Here is a 17,387-nt window from a genome sequence, read left to right as displayed (position 1 = left end):
AATTGTCAATTTGTTGTTTTATTAATATGAGGCAATCATAAATAATTTAACTTTTGTTTTATCTTTGTCCTTGGTGAAATAAATATTCAACTGCCTCAAGCATAGTAAAAGTATCAAGTCTCCAATTTAACAAAACTGCTTTGATTCAGTCCTTTCACTAACATCATCCAAGAGTCAAAACACATCAAACACATATCCATGAGTGACTTTTTTTTTTATATGAATATAACAGTAATAGTGTTCAAAAAAGTCATTTTCATAACTTCACAACTTTAAACAAACAACACAGAGAGAAACAGAGACAACCAAATACAGACATTTACTAAAAGGATTTCAAAATAGCACTGAAAAGAAAAGTACTTTGGTTTGACTACAGTATTTAAAGACTGCTAATAATTCCCTCATCCTGAAAAATAAGTAGAATTAAGATTAAGTAAAAAAACAACAAAACAAAACAGTATCTTTGCACATTTGTCACTTGTACACTGCATTCTCACATAACATCATTCAAAATATGTTTTCTGATTAATCTATAAAGTTTTGTTCTGATTTTTAAAAAAGTGCAGTACTAAAACAGCAGACTAACACCAATACACCCACCACCAGCGCTAAGAGTTCATGTTACTGCAGACATCTCGACCTGGGCCATGTTCCCATAATAACATTGTCATGTGTACCGTGAACCTGCCTGCCCTCCTGCTGACCTTTGCGTCCTCTGTGCAGGCCGGGCCTCAGCGCCAGGTTGGTGAGGTCCACTAGTTCCCTCTTGTGAGAGAGCAGTGTCACCATGTGGTCGAGTTTGGAGCGAATGGAGCTGTAGTGGTGCTGTCGTTCTTTAGTGATCTTGAGGAAGCATTCCCTCAGGTTGGCGTCTTGAGGGGCAAGACAGACAGGTGGGTGACAGTCCACCTCCTGAAGGTTGCTGGACGAGGTTTGCGATTTAGGGCTTGAGCTCTGAGGCTTGTTGTTGTCGGTGCTCGTTTGCACACTCGTGTCTACGGTGTGGCAGGTCGTTTGGGTTGAGATGTGGCAGGAAGGTACAGGGAGAGAGATCATCACATCGACTGTCTGGGTCTGAGTAGTAACATTCGTTGCCGGCAAACGAGGACGGTCATCCGAGGTGAGCGCTTCCTCTCCGAGCTCTTGCTCGATCCAGTCTTCACCTACAGTGGAAGTATCAGAAACTGGGTTACTCTTTCTGTCTCGATCTTCAATGTCTTTATTCATCTGTTGGATCTCTGGGGTATGAAGTCTGGCTGGAGTGCTCGTCAGACATTCTGGTTGAGGCTTTGTTGTTCGTGCCAAGAAAGAGGGAGGCGTTCCAGGTGGTTTGAGGACAAGATGGTCATATAAAACGCTGCTTCTGGCACTAGAGGGAGCTCTTGTATTCGGTGGCAGTGGTAGGGACTGTGCATAGAGGATGCGGAACTCTTCATCAAATTTCTCAGTTATCTGGCCAGATAACTCAATAAGGTTGCTGCTGTTGAGTTTGCCATCTGTCCAGTTATACCTGTAGATAAAAGAAAGTGCCAAAATAAACATTTAGTCAAGACTATTGTCTGACATTTGTAAAGTTAAACTCTAATAATTTTCTGCTAAATGTTTCATGATCGTTTCTTTATAATCATTGTACATTGTCACAAATGTCACACCCACAAAAAATGAAAACAGAAAATATTTTGAACAATACAAAAAGTCAAAGTCGAGACGTTTCTTAAATATATTAGAAATATCTTGTTTTGTGTTGCACAGAAGAAAGAAAGTCAAACATGTTTGGAACAACATGTAATTTTCACATTTAGGTGAAATATCCCTTTAAGATGTTGGGTCCTAATACCTATATGAACCTGTAGCCACTCTGTTCCCATCAATCAGCATGAAACGCTCATGAACTTTTCCAGTGATCCGAGCACCTGATCTCATGTAGTAGGTAGAGCCTGTTATGGTCCGTACTTTCATTTGCTAAAAATAAAATAATAATAATACAAAAATACTAAATATATTAAATATGAAAACAACAACAATATTAATATTTAACAGATAATAATGACATTTCAAAGTGACATAGCTTTAAGTTGTCAACTCATACCAGCAGTTCATCAAGCTGTACACGAAGGTTTTTACACATCTGTAAGAATGGGTGGACAGAAGACTGGTCTAAAAGAATATAGACAGGAACTCTGCGGCGTGTGCAAGCTTCCTGCAGGTCATGGAAGATGTCCAGGTCTGTCAAGGAGTCTGTCACAATGGCAATCACCTAAGGATAAAAATCACTTATGATTAATGAGACATTAACAAAGCATTACTATTCTTTTTGGCTAAAAACATGGACTGAAATTACAGCTTAGAGCTTCCGCATCAGTGAACTCAAATGTTCTAGCTCATTCGTATGATTGTCATGACTGAACAGCCGCTGGCTACACACCTTGATGATTTTTTTATTACATTTGGCCTTTAAGTACATGCAAGCTGGAACAGATCCAGACTGCCTGGAGGTATAACCTCAATACATTCAGCTCAAAACCCGCCTTCAGTTCAAGGACTGAAGAGCCTGTTGTGACACCTCCGAGTTCAGACCCTTAGAGGTAACAGCTCAGTGCGATAGACGCTTCGGCACATTCTTCCCATTCCACACTTAAGATCCAGAGCACAAACTTACTCTTCCATTACCTGAAAAACGGATCTTTGACTAAAACAACTGAAATAAGTTTTTTTTATTTCAAGATGGCTTGTTTATATATATATATATATATATATATATATATATATATATATATATATATATATATATATATATATATAATCTTAAAAGTTTAAGCAGGGAAATCTGAGAACAAATGTATTTCCCAACTTATTTACAATAAATAAATAAAAATAAAGACATGTTATGACAATACATTTGTACATTCCTTATAAATTACTAGTATATATTTTTAATTAATCATTCAAACAGAGACAATCTTCTTTTTCCATTTCACCAGTGGCTATTCATTAGCTATCATTGTTTTTAGTAAGTACACAACTAGTACTAGTGCATATTCAATAAGAACTAAGAAAAATTATATAGTAACTAAATATTTACTAGTAATATAAAATAGGTCCCAGCAACAATTGGAACATGAAAGAGTTGCAAAAGTGTATGTGTTAACAACAGATCTGTTCAAAATTAAATTTGGTAAATTTAAATTAAAATATGTTACCAGTTACATTGGAAAAGTTACATGTCACTATTGGGATATAACTAGTAGCCTAGTAAAAAATAATAATTGATAGTCTCTTTTGGAATAAGTACTATAATCTAATGAAGAGTGAAATTTAGAATGACAGTAGTCACTATTTGATTATTAGTAATTTTAGAATGAATAGGCTTACTAGTAAAACTAAATATATAGGCTACTTCATAGTTTTAATTATTAAATGTACAGTAGGCCTACGGGCCAAGCAATACCTCCTTTGCATTTTTTATCATCCTCCTGGCCGCTTCTTTGCAGCTATAAATGCACTCTCCATAACACGGCTGGAAGTAGGCGACTGCACGCGTGACTCCCCGGAACGAGCCTGTAGTGAACGCTGGCCAGCCCATCTCTAAAACTGGGGGCTCAATATCAGAGACCTCGGGGAAATAAGTGACAGATGAGCAGTCCAGAGTGCCAGATTGGTCCAAATGAGAATCGTCTCCGATCGAAGAGAGTGATTTGGGCACAACAGAAGCGCGAGAAATCCGCCTGATCTCGTCGTCGGAGAGAAAGTTAGGGATTCTCTCTTTCTGCAGGAATCCCATAAAGGAATCGACTCCACCAGCGACCAGCTCCTCCAGAGCGAGTCGGTGTCTCTCATTGTAAAGTTCTTTAACGTTTAGATCCTGGCCTGTCCTCGGTGCCCGCCAGCCCGGCGAATCTTCAAGACACTGGGATAAAGCCATAACTGAAAGTTTATCAATCACTAACGTTTCCTAAATTGAATAATACACTCTTTCACGGACACCTGTATCCTGTACTTTCAGAGAGGACCCATCCCACCGCCAGACAGCCATTGGTCGCTACATTGTTGCCAGTCGAGTTGTTGCGTCACGTGTCTGCCAAGTAAGAACGCCATTGGACAATCTGCCCTGCGCCTATTGGCCAAGAGTTTGAATTCGGAGGCAAACAAAGGCGGCGTGTGTGTGTGATTCTCCCCGTTGAGTGTGAAAGATTTACGATGGTGTGGTGTTGGGAAACTAAAGGGCCTCATAAAATACATGTAATGATACTCCATATAAACAGTTAATATAAAATCAGCTGAGATTATGGCAGCATGTCTAAATTGCTAGCCCTCATCCATAACTCCCATTGTTAAAGTAACTCGTTATTTTAACTTTAAAATTTAGATAGGCTATTCAGCAGTGTTATTACTGAATATATTTCATGCTTTATTATACATTTTAACAATAATAATCTTATTAATAAATAATCCAATGATGGGTCATTTTTAAAAATAGCCTATAAAGCTACAATATAACAGTTGGTGTGTAATATTGCAGTTTCCCGGCCTTTGAGTCACACACACACACACACACACACACACACACACACACACACACACACACACACACACACACACATTGCATGAAAAATATTGAGGAAGTTGTCAGTCTGATAATAAACTTATTTTGATAATAAATTTAATTTTGAAGCATTTCAAATACATGACTCATTCCAACTTGACACTTATGAAAGAGAACAGTTTATCACTGCATACCTTTCAATAGTTTATTTCATAATATAGTTGACCATTTCTTGATAGTGTGATTTAATGTTCACTTGATTATTCAACAGATATAGCAAAAAAAAAAAAAAATTATTACAAAATAAAATAATGTAAGATTTTTTGAATTTTTTAAAATCAACAAATAAAACCAGTGCTAGAGAAAACACATTTATGCCATTAGATTTTTTTTGGCTAAAAAAACGTAATTGTGACAACTAACCCCAGTGTCCTCTATATAATATTTATAAAGCTAATGCATTCACACTGAAAAATACAAAAAAAAGTTCGAGCCGAGGCCTTAATGAAGGAAAAGCCCAAACCGCATGGCAACCGTCTCGTAATGGACAGTAGGTGTTTTCGTGCTTTATCCAATCAGATTCATCTCTGCCTGTACTGTCAAAAAAGCTGCACGTTTAAAGGTGTAATTGCCAGTGTGGCGTGAGGGGGAGCCCCTGGATAGCAGGTCCTAAGAAAAGAAAAGTAAAGACTTTGAAACGTTATACGTATTTTATGTGCCCACATACAAGGACTGAGTATCACACAACCTGTTGATAATAGACAGGCTGGTGTTTGTTGCACTCATGGTTGACTGGTTGTTATCAGTTCAGAGAGCACAACAGTATGGGAACTCTCAGATTTACTTTCACCTTATATGACCCTCTCAAAATAGGCTATATTGTAATCAGTGTTTCTGAAACTGTTCGTGGTCTCAGTGGTAAATATGGCAGAAGACACATTTGCATGCAGCTGTGCATATTTATTATCACTGGTAATAAAAAGTGTGTATAAATATTTCTGGTGATTATTACTCCAAGATAGCAACATCAATAATAATTGGTTATTGTGGCAATAGAGTATCTTATTCTGTTCTAATAATAATAATAGGTTAATATTGATATAGGCCTATTTATAATATGTATTTAATTGTATGTTGCACAAAATCATGGTTGTGTGGAAATAGAGACTTTCCCATTCTATTTTATTGATAATACCAATAATAATATGTATTCTGTTACATGTCGCACATTCATTTCCCCGAGGTTGTGTGGCAATGGATATCATATTCTATTTTATTCTATTCCAACAATAATATGTATTGCATGTTGCACAACAATTTCCAGAACTATAGAGATTCTATTCTATTCTATTCTAATAATATGTAGGCTATCCTAATACATTTAATATACATTAAAATAATTTCTAGTTTGGTCATGTAGCTATAGAGATTCTAATCTATTCTGTTTTTTTTTTTTTCTTCTATTGTAATACTGCGCGCAACATTTCGTATTTTCTCTTCATACGGTTGTTCCAAACATGCGTTTGTAGTAGCCTATATGTAGTAGGCACATGCCTCATGATCGGTATAGTAGGTTGGTTTCCCCCCTCGTCCTTATACGACCTACTGACCGAAAGCGCTGCTCCATATTTCTGGCTATATTAGACATTTGCGCATGAGTCACTCCCTTCAGTGTGTCTGCTCAGCCCGTCCTAGAACAGAGAGGGGTAGGATCAGGATTTTGGGTTTGGGTGACGCGCTTTAATCACGTGCCCTTATTTGAGAGCGCCTGGCGTGCATTTCTTTCCCTTCTCGCCACTCCAGCAGCGCCCATGTCAGCCGGGCACATAATCAGTGTGCCATAAAGCAGTAGATGCTCCTTATCGCGGTGACCCGACGGGTTCACGTTAGTTCACAGGGTTCATCTGAGGAGAGGTCTCGGCCCCTCCTGTTCCCCCGAGACCCGGAGCGGAGCGAAACCTAAATGTTATTCATTTCTTTATCAATAACGGATTTCCATTCGCAGTCACCAGAGCCGACGAAAAGGTAGGGAACTTTGACTTTTCAAAGAAGTGAAAGCGATTTATTTAGGTGACGCGAACAGTCCTCAAAAGTAGTTCTAGTATAGAGAAGCGTGCCTTGTTATTCTACTCATATGCGGCGCGTGAAGTCGCCTCTATGTATAAAATGGCGACAGTAGATGGGAGTGCTTAGTTAAAAATTTTGGTAATAGCCAAAATATTGCGCCGCGCTATACACTCAAACTCCCGATAAAAACGTCTAGCCGGATGGAGGTTACTACTGCCTCAATACGAAGCGAAAGGGTTAACTTACCAGTTTGTTACAGTTTGTTACTCCGTGTTCTCGTCTGCTTTCAATTTAATTATTCGCACGCTACAACGTGCCTGTGTGATGTTACTATAGTCTGTCCATTTCGGAGCGTCACGCGTCAGATTCCTACTTCAAACGGGGGTCAAAATGGGACCCGTGACTCTGACTCGGATTGATCACCGGCGAGGAGCACGGAAATATTGGCGCATAATCGATTTCCAAAAGTGATCTTTACTATGACGAACGCTTCGGGGGGTTCCTGTAGTTTAAAGCTGGCGCAGATCTGGATAAGCACGCGCTATCAACTGTTAATGGGTACAGAATGTACTCAAACTCAGATTTAACTCCAGATCATAACCCTGGCTCTGATACCACACATAATAAATCATTATTTAGAATGATATGCTCTCATGGCATTTCATCTCAACTCTCTTTCGCAAGCATCTGTTCAATAAACATCACTTTCTGCTGAAGAAGTACACTACTTTTTAAAGTTAGCATGCAGAATAACATTGTAAAATGGATTCTAAGTATGCATGCTATCCATAGGTCCTTGTGTTTTTGGGTGAACGTCTGTTCCCTTGTGGGAATAGTGTTCTGGTCTGCAGTGTTGTAATCAGGCATAGCAATATTGCCTTTCATCCTGATTTTGAGCAATGAGAACAGTAAACCATTTAGAACGTGACCTTCCCAAAGTATTTGTAACAAAACCAAAAAAAAGAAAAATGTGATTTGTACATGCATGCACACTTTGCTCTGTTCTTATTGTGTCCAGTTAGAACAGCATGACGGCACAAAATGAAGGACTAAATGTTAAGTCGCTTGTGTGTGCACTTTATTGTATGTTGATTTCCAGTTAAAGCTGCCGGTTTATGTAATATTCTTTGAATTAAGAGAAGAGAATTGTCTGTCTAATGCCAACTGGATTTTTCTAAGCAGAATTATAATTATGGAGGCTCTATGTCCTCTATCCGTGCTATAAAAGCAGTCAAAATGATTAAATTATTTATAATGAAAAGCTCACTGTGCATGTAATAACAAAAATGTCCTTCTGTGATATCTCACATTACCTTATTAAATTTGTAAATCTAAAGAGTGGATGAATGTCGTGGAGTAACAGACAGAAATGAGCTCCACAATAGGAGTATATCCCCAAAACCTCCCCGTAAAGCCCGTATTAACCTCAGCACTTTTTGAGACAAACTTTTGGCTTAACGGCGGAGTGTCGGCCATACAAGTATTTCAGCTGTTCCAGCGCGGTTTTGTATGGAGGAGTCTGGCATTCGCCGAGACCTGGCACTTGACTCAGTACAATTCATGGTGCTCCGCCATCTTTCTTTTTTGTAACTAATGAGTGTGTTGCACCGGTGATCAAACTCAGCACATCACGTCAATGATTATTTCTCTCCTGTTTGAAGGCTTACGATTTCTGAATCTTTTCCGTGCCTTCAATGACTGATTTTTGTGTCACAAGACTGGCAAAGTAATTCTGAAAACGCAAATACCGCCTTTTGTAAAATTCCGGGGTGCTCTGTTAGTGGGGGAAAAAAACTGCCATGATTACAGAGCGGAAAAAGGGATGGATCCTCATTTGGTTCCAATTTGTATATTGGCATAAACAAATAGCACAGTCAAATAAAATATTTGGAGTTTTGTTTCTCTTGGGTTGGAGGGCTACAAAAAATGTCCCCCAAGTGTGTGTGTTTTTTTGGTGAAGAATAGAGGATTTAGTCCCCTCTGTGTGTTGTGGGCAAGGAAAGTGAAAGGAGAGGGGTTGCTATGGCAATGTTAACACATGAGTGGCAGCACAGACTGGCCTCCCAAGAGTCCGTGCAGCAGTCACCGAGGTAAGGGGGGCAAAGCGGGCACTTCTGATGGCACCCAGCTTTCTGTAGTACTACTCGCATAAGGTTCATTGACTGGATTTAAACATGCCCAGAAATAGCTGATGGTAAAAACGCCTGTGTTGGTGGCATTTTGCTAATGAGTCGCATCCTATAATGAAGGTAAACTGTAGGATGCCTCAGCGGTGCTTCAGTCTCTACATAATTAATATGGACGTGTTTGACGCCGTCACTGATATATCTCGCAAACAGCATCGGACAATGATGGCATGTAGTCACATGCCCATCTTAAGTACTGGCACACACATTCAGGAAATTTTTCAATGGCATGCAAGCATTGAGGGCACTGCATATGGCTTCCGGCTCAGTGTCATGTTTCCCTCGTAAATGGGAGCACCATTGTGTAGAATGAAGAAAAATGGTCACGACAGACTCTTATGATGACCCGTTTTTTTTCTTGTACTTATAGAAATATAATTATTACAGCATGTGCTCACTGACCTTTGTTATGGCTTCTTGGCGTTAAACAAAAGTCACATTCATGCAGCACTTATGAAAGATGTTCATGCTAAAATTTACTGAAATCTTTATTGGCTTATTCAGATCAGCCTCGTGTAATAAAGCAGATCCAGTCTAAGAAATAAAAGAGGACGTCATGGTCGTGTCTGGGTGCACTGTGTATTTTGGGCCATCATTTCAGGGTTTTTTTTCTAATTCCTGAATGGTTTCCTCCTTTATTTAAAAGACAGCTGGAACCATTGGAAAAAAATATATACACATGGACACCACATTGTTTTTACCCAAAATGTATTTATAGTCTGATGAAAGAGAAGCTCATGAAAATTCAGAGCTAAAAGCAAAGGTTTAATCAGTGCACGTTACTCGCACAAATCTTCTGCCAATATTTTCATTGAATTTGAAGATGGATATTAGGATATATATACACAGCAGTGACTTTACTACATATGGTCGACACTCGGATTAACAGTCAATGCAAGATATTTACAGAATTGTTAAAGCAGAACAGGAGGAAAAATGTGAACCGCAGATGAACTTTATCCTAAAATGCTCCCGCACTGCCTGAAGTGTGTGTGGAGGAGTGCACCAAAAAGAAGAGGATTTAGGGGGGTGTGGGTGTGGGTGAGCAAATTATCAAATAAAAGAGAACTGGGTGCAATATTGAATGTAAGAATACAAACATACTCGCAGCTGTAAATAATGTGACCGTTTATAACATCTGTTTATTTTAGACCCCTTATCATGAGAAAATTCTTTTTGTTGCTGCATAGAAAAATGTAGATTTTATTACAGCTGCCTTATAAAGATGTTCATGCTGAGACTCTATTGATATCTTTGCAGGCTTATTCAGCGTAGTCCTATGTAATAAAGGACGTCCAGTCTGGGATGCTTCGGCCTTTAATCAATAATGAGAGAGAGGATCTTTATTATGTAAGGCCCGTATTGCCAGGCCTTTGCCCTCACACTGCATTTAATACTGTGCATCACTATCTAAAATGTTTAAGCAGAGCCAGACTTATTAATTGTGAAACATATAACATGATGTAATATTTTAGTTCCAAACGGTTCAAAGACGTAAATGTAGGTCAGTGTTGTTGTGCTAATTTTCAACCAAATCTACTGCATGCCTTGACTCCACAGGTTGCCGGGATAAAAAGGCCTCCAGTTTCGCCGCTAAAGCTACGAAAGTACTGAGACACACAGTAGCAGGATAGACTGTTTTGTGTGAGACTGGTTCACCCCGGTGCTGAAACACGAGGCCTCTCTTTCTGAGTTCCCTTTTCAATAGCTCACTGTCTGGAAACCTCTTGTCCTGTGTCTAATCGCACGTCTCGGTTGCCAGATAAAGCATCCCATTCTTTGAAGGGTGACCTGTTTTTTATGTAACATTTTTGAACCATCTCCTACTTGTCCGGTGCTAATCAGGCTAGTTGTTCAAAGCTTCATCTAGATATTAATATGTCTGTTGTAGTTAACTAGCATTTTATGGTTTATAATAGATGAATCTGGAGAGCAGATTTTTGTTACCATCTGAAAGAATAGTAGGTGCCCTCTTTCGTTCAGACAAACTCCACATGATTTTAACTCAGCTAGACCTCTATAACTTTATTACAAATATAAATCTTGTGTGTAAGTTATGTTGCACATATTTTATTAACAAATGTAGTTTTTTTCTATTCTTTTCCACACAAAAAAATTACACGCACATTTATGAACATTGTTAATATTATTACGCAACTTCTTGTAAAGTTTCCATTCAGAGCCGTCTGGTGCAATTTCAGTAACCCTGATTCATGTCAGGGGTTAACATCCATTGATGAAATCTGAGTATCATGCACTCATAAGCAGGCTGAACATACAGTAAATGCCCACGTCTGGATGCAGGGAACCAGGATTACAGCATAAGTTGCTGGTGACCTAGTTTTATTTGTATTTATTTATTTATTTTTCTGGCAGGAAGGCAGCCGTCATGAGAAATAAAAGAGTCAGTTGCAAAAGAGTACGTCACTGCCAGTGCCATGTCTGGGAGCACTGTGTATTTTGGGCAATGTTTTTACTTCTGAATGGTTTTACCCTTCTTTTTTTTTAAAGACAGCTGGCCATATTGAAAAAAATATATATACACATGGACACCACATTGTTTTCATCCAAAATGTATTTGTAGTCTGATGAAAGAGAAGGTCAAGGAAATTTAGAGCTAAACCCCAAACAGAAGTCTTGGGTGGCTTAATTAGAATCTTTTGCAGATGCATAACGCATGGAAATCAAGAATTATATTAGCCTACTAGATTTATTCACCAGCTAGTTTTTAGCTGAAATATTGGAACTGCTCAAACAAGATAAGCTAATTTATGTGCTCTGCTATCAGCTTCCAAGATGGAGACAACACATACTCTCATCAATCTAGGCTATAGCGCCATTATTATTTTTTTATAGGTTTACAGTAACGCACATTAATTTATATTGATGTTTCAAATTTTCGATATTTTAAGTTTTAAAGTTAACTACATACAGTATGGTAGATTTAAGAATCTTTACAAGATATTTATTTATTTTTAAAAACAATTGGCAGAAAAATGTGAATCACATATGAACTTTAACCTGAAATGCTCCCACACTGCCCAAAGTGTGTTGTGTGTGGAAAAGTGCAGCAAAAAGATTTTAAGTGTGTGTGTGTGTGTGTGTGTGTGTGTGTGTGTGTGTGTGTGTGTGTGTGTGAACATATGTAGAACTGGGTTTGATTCGCTATGCAGGAATATAAACGCACATTTTTGGAAACAAACATTTTTGGAGTATATTTATAACAAGAAACGGTATCTTGCTATCTGTTTATTTTAGATCCCTTATAATGAAAACTTCTTAAAGGTACATTTTGTTCATTTTCTTTGCTCATTAAAAAAACGGATTTTATTCCAGCGCATCAGGACAATGTTTCTGCTCTTTATAAGGAACTGTATTTAGCTCTACTAGGCAAAGAGAAAAATAGTTTTTACTTCATATTAGTGATTTTATTATAATCAACATTTAACAGTGGTTGGTGAGATCTCTCATTTAGGACAAATATTGTGATGCATATTCCATGCTGACATTAATTTCTATTTTGTATCAGTGTTTTATATAAAAATGTCATGTTTTCTCTCCTTAGGTTCACAGGGAGTTGTTACTTTGCTCCCTTTTACAATGGGAAGTCCTGATAGCTGAAGATTTTACCAATTGCTGGTTCATCACGGCTGGCTGATGACACCTCAACTTCATACAATTCCAGTATTTGTTTCTGACTCTTTACTCATCTGCACAATCCTACACTATGGCCAGCAAGAGAAAATCCACCGTTCCCTGTATGATTCCATCAAAAAACAAGCACTTGCGGGAGGACATCATACTAGGATGCTTACCTGAGCTCTTACCCACAATACCCGAAGACAGCATTCTCAGTATCTCTTCAAAAGATGAGGATACACAACGATTCCATGATCTCTTGAAAGCCGAACCGAAGACTTCATGCTGGGAAAGGGGAACATATAGCTGCCCTTTGTGCTGCTTTGAGTCTGGAGACTTGAACCTGTTTCTACACCATATGGACAACTGTCACATGGACTTTCATGCTCAACCAAACTTTTACTGCCTGTCTTGCAAGGTTTCAGCAGTGAAGTTTGAAGGTCTTGCTTTACATAATGCAAAATCACATCCAGAACTCCAAACCACGCACAAGAGAGTATCCTTGCAGGTTACCAAAAGAGATGGGGCTATCACAGTGGAGCAAACCCTGTTTACAGAAGAGGATTTCAGTGAATCTGGAATATCCATTACCAAGACACCCATAATGAAAATGACCAAAGGGGGGCACAAAAAAATTGTCGTCTCCCATACTGTTGAGGTACACCGGGCCGTCCCTAGCAGCGAGAAGCCCGCAACGGTAACCAATGGCACTTCAGTAAGGACCTTACCCCTAACAACATCAGATATCATCTGTGGCACTATTGCCCCTCCGGTCCATAAAATCCCAAACACACATGGAATACCAGGAATGCATAACCGTGGTCCTCTGTGGAACTCTAATCCGTCGTCACCTGATTCAAACATTGAGCTCCCAAAGGTCATGATCCCTCTAAGTAGCATCCCCACCTATGATCCAGCCATGGATTTAAGCAGTTTTCTTAAGACGTCCTTTGGTAAGTTTCCTTACCCTACCAAAGCAGAGCTCTGTTACTTGACAGTGGTCTCTGGCTTCCCAGAGGAGCAGATCAAGCTCTGGTTCACGGCCCAAAGGCTAAAGCAAGGTATCAGTTGGTCTCCTGAGGAAATCGAGGACACGCGTAGAAAAATGTTCAACACTGTATTCCAAGCCACACCGAAAACGTCACAGAATCAGTCGCCTCACCACATTTCCCAACACTGTGTTTCTGTCCAGTCCGCTTCTTTGAGTTCTAACTATATACAACAGATACCAAAGGGAAGTATAATGGGTTGGAAAGGAGGGGTCATAGTCAGCCAGCCTAGTGTGACCCATGCCACATCCCTTAAGCAGCAGCAGCAGCAGCAGCAGCAGCAGCATTCAGTTGTCCAGGCGCCACAGGTAAATATCCATCATGCTGTCATCACTAAGGAAACTGGAAATGAATTATCTTGTCGGACAGCTGAGAACTGCAACATTGCAAGCCGAGGAGGTAGCGTGAGCAATCATGGACACACTGGAAAAGGTGAGACTGGCTTCAGCTCGTCCATCAAGACTAACATTAGCTGCTTGCCTGGCACTCCCAAGAGTCAAAACAACAGTTACAGTGAGGGCAGCATTATGAATCTGACGAACATAGTCAGGAAAATTGATTGTCAAGTCAATGACAGGAACACAAATTGCACCAGCAAATCTCACTTCAGTCCAACTTCCATTTATGGCCAACAGAAAGTATCCAGTAATGCAAAAGAAAGCAGTAACAGCAGCTTCGCCACCACCAGCAAATATAACAATGGAAGCACTTATAAAAGCACCAGCCACAGTCCTATTTGCACTAAAAAGGAGGGAAACATCTTAGATCACACCAGCAAAAGCAACTCTGACACTAGTGCCATTTGTAGCAGCAGCAGCAGCAACATACGAACTAAAGAGTTCATACCACCCCTTACCCATAACCTGGTCCCAAAGCCTGGAAGTCTCATAGATCCATCCCTTGGAAAGGGCAAGGTATTACCTGAGCAACCAGGCACTCTGAGAAAAAGCTTTATCCAAAACTCATTCCCAGAACAAAAGCAGTTTCTTGCTCCCCAAGGTCAACTATACAATGTACGTGCTTTTACAGACTCACAGTCTGCTTTGGGGGGACCGTTTAGTAACTTGTCCCAGAGCTCCCTCCAAACTAACCCTGCAGCAAGTTCGCATCTTCTGGAGGAACAGAATCAGCACTCCTCTCCATCCCTTTCTGCTCCTCAGGAGCAACATCCTCCAGAAATCCTGCTGGGAGCACCTCAGGTCCAGTCCACAGACTTTACTGCCATTCACTACAAGGAACATGACCCCAAGCACTTACCTGCCTTAGACAAAGACTCCAAGCAATCACATTTTGATAAAGAAAGGTTGCACAGAAACATAACACAAAAAGAAAACGAAGGAAGGGTTTCTGAACAGCACAGTGGAATTACAAATACATTTTACAAGTCTGACAAGAGTGAGCATAACAACCTTGTTAACACACTACATAGCTTCACAAACGATAACACTAACAAGGCTAAACAAGGCATGCCGCTTTTACGTCAATACATACAAGAAGTGGACCAATGGGAAAGCAACAGCGACCATCCTGAAGAGTCAAGCGTGAGCCCAATGAAGATAAGCGTAATAGCGTTGAACAATGAAGATAGTTTGTACAAGACCAACAGCAAGCAGCTAATCAGCAAGCCGTTGGAAAACTTGATCAATGACAGTGGTCCCAGCCATAAAAACGACTCTTCAGAATGGCACGAAAGCTATCAGCACATACCGGTGGAGGCTGAAGAGCGTATATCTGATATAGGTAACACCGAACCACATCAATCAGATATCCTTGTGGGGCTTGAAACAGAGCAAGTTAAACTTGATCTGCGCTCAGAGCAGAAAAGTATTTTTCAGAGTCTAGACTCTGAAACTCCAATGCTGCCGATAAAGAAAAAATCAAAAGAGGCTATGGCGGAATTAGACAAATCAACAGCGGGAGAACAAGATTACTGGGAGATGAAGGATGAGGAGCATCAGCAACCAATGGGCAACCAGAGTTTGAGGGGGCATCAAGCGCAAGACAGTCAATCAAGGTAATAGCTGCAGACTATTGATGGACCATTAATCAGTTTATTTAAGAAAAATTAAAAAAGCTAATTTTGAGCATTTTCCCAAGAGACCCATTGTAGTTTTTCTAGCAACTGACTTGTTGAGACTGACTGAGTCTTCAACTGATGTCTACTACTCTTGGATTGTCACATCACATTACTTTGTTTAAGGTAATCAAAGTAACACAAATTTTAAAATGAGTTTAATTGGGAAATGTGAATTAAATTATGTGCATATTAACAGCATTTGGCCTTTTGATCAACTTATTTTTGATACAGTATTTTGAATTAGTCACTGGCACGAACGTTTATGTGCTTTATTTAAAAGGCTATTTTTGGTGTTAGTGAAGGCAGAGCTTATGAATTATAAAGTTACTCAAAGTGTGTCTTAACGTGAATAAATAATGAAAATTGCGTGTAGCAAAGTGCTGGAATCTCGGCTCTCTTGTGGAGTTCATGGTGTGATACTGTTCGTTGTGTTTGGGCTGGTCTTACACATTTTTTTTCCCCCTACAGGGACTGTCTGAGAGGAGAGCTTCTGAAAGTTTAAGGACTTCACTCCGCAAGATGAAAAGGCAGAGGATCCCATATTCATCCTGGACATTACATTTCTTGTTTTCTTTAAATATGACAGCAGATGAGATTGTAAAATTTGTGACGGTCAATGGACTTGAGTTTTTGGAAGACGGCCAATCCAGAGAGTAGCCGCTCCAAATGTAGGTCTGATTTGATTTAGGTAAATTCTGTGTAGGAAACTATGATGTATATGCTTGAAACTGCACTATCGAGGGTGTACTGGACGTTAGGAATGTCAGTTAGATATTGTGATACTTTGTAATATGTCAGATGATCAGCACTTCTGCAATGCCTTGGGTTTAACTATATTTGTTGGGATATTCCAACCAGTTTTCCTTCATGTCCAGATCAAATAAGTTCTCCATGGCTTATTTTTCCACACAGCATCGAGCAGTTAGTGACAAATCATGCACTATAACTCGCTTTAGTGGTGTCTGTCTGCACACACAACGAATTGGCCAGACATTGCCTTAAACGTCACCTTTCTATTTCTATGACTGGCTGCACAAACAAGCTTTTCAGCAACTGTGTTGATGTGTGTATAAATTGGGGGTTTGAAATCCCAACAGAACTGCTGCTATATCTTCGGAGGTGTTTTTTTTTTTTTTTTTTTTTAAATAAGCATTAGCAAGACTATTATATATGTGAAAAGCTTAAAAAAAAGAAAAAGAAGAAATGTTAATTTATGGTGGAGAAAGTTTAAAATGTTGTGCTTAGAATCTGAGGGGTATTACAGTTCTCACAGACAGTCAAAAATCAAGTGCTCTGCTAACTGGATATTCCCTGTGTTTTGAGTTGGGCTACGATATAAATATAAATATATATAGTATATATTCACACACATTATGCATCATTTATATGCTGCTAAGTTCAGACCATCCAAAATGAATAACAGGTGCTTTTCATCCCTTATTATTTGCATTTGTATCAAACGTGGTTTCTCTTTTAAAAGTTAACACGTAAAGATAATATCTGGACTTAACAGTATTACCTTCCCGTCCGTTCCCATTGTGCAGGTCTGTCTAAAAGAACACAGTGCACTGGAGTGTTATCCTTTCTACACATTACAAATCTTTTGGTAATAAATGGAGAATGTCAAATTTAAGAACTGGCGTCTTGAATGCATTTCATGCCATTGAAAGGTATACACAACGACTTAGCAAAGGTCTATTCCAGCAAAAGTTCCAATGTAGTAATGCAAATGCACAATTGGTAGGATTTACGTTAATTGCCGCTTTCTTGGGCTAAAATGAAGCACGTGAAAATGATCAACACTCGGTCGCTTCAATCGGTTTCAT

General features: G+C 39.3%; 2 protein-coding genes across 2 annotated transcripts; one reads left to right on the top strand and one right to left on the bottom strand.

Moving 5' to 3' along the window:
* On the bottom strand, positions 1 to 4,815 carry fam83d (family with sequence similarity 83 member D). The gene is made up of 4 exons (XM_081358032.1): positions 3,449 to 4,815; positions 2,090 to 2,257; positions 1,838 to 1,962; positions 1 to 1,510 (listed from the first exon to the last, which is right to left on the bottom strand). The coding sequence occupies exons 1-4, from the start codon at positions 3,920 to 3,922 to the stop codon at positions 622 to 624; spliced, it is 1,656 nt and encodes a 551-aa protein (XP_081214158.1). The 5' UTR covers positions 3,923 to 4,815; the 3' UTR covers positions 1 to 621.
* A 1,436-nt stretch (positions 4,816 to 6,251) lies between these two features.
* On the top strand, positions 6,252 to 17,197 carry zhx3a (zinc fingers and homeoboxes 3a). Its single transcript, XM_081358030.1, has 3 exons — positions 6,252 to 6,568; positions 12,362 to 15,498; positions 16,030 to 17,197. The coding sequence occupies exons 2-3, from the start codon at positions 12,524 to 12,526 to the stop codon at positions 16,061 to 16,063; spliced, it is 3,009 nt and encodes a 1,002-aa protein (XP_081214156.1). The 5' UTR covers positions 6,252 to 6,568; positions 12,362 to 12,523; the 3' UTR covers positions 16,064 to 17,197.
* Positions 17,198 to 17,387: the final 190 nt, after the last annotated feature.

The sequence above is a fragment of the Scardinius erythrophthalmus genome (genome assembly GCF_964197995.2).
Source record: "Scardinius erythrophthalmus genome assembly, chromosome: 25".
Taxonomy (NCBI): domain Eukaryota; kingdom Metazoa; phylum Chordata; class Actinopteri; order Cypriniformes; family Leuciscidae; genus Scardinius; species Scardinius erythrophthalmus.
This window is presented reverse-complemented; position numbering and strand designations above follow the sequence as displayed.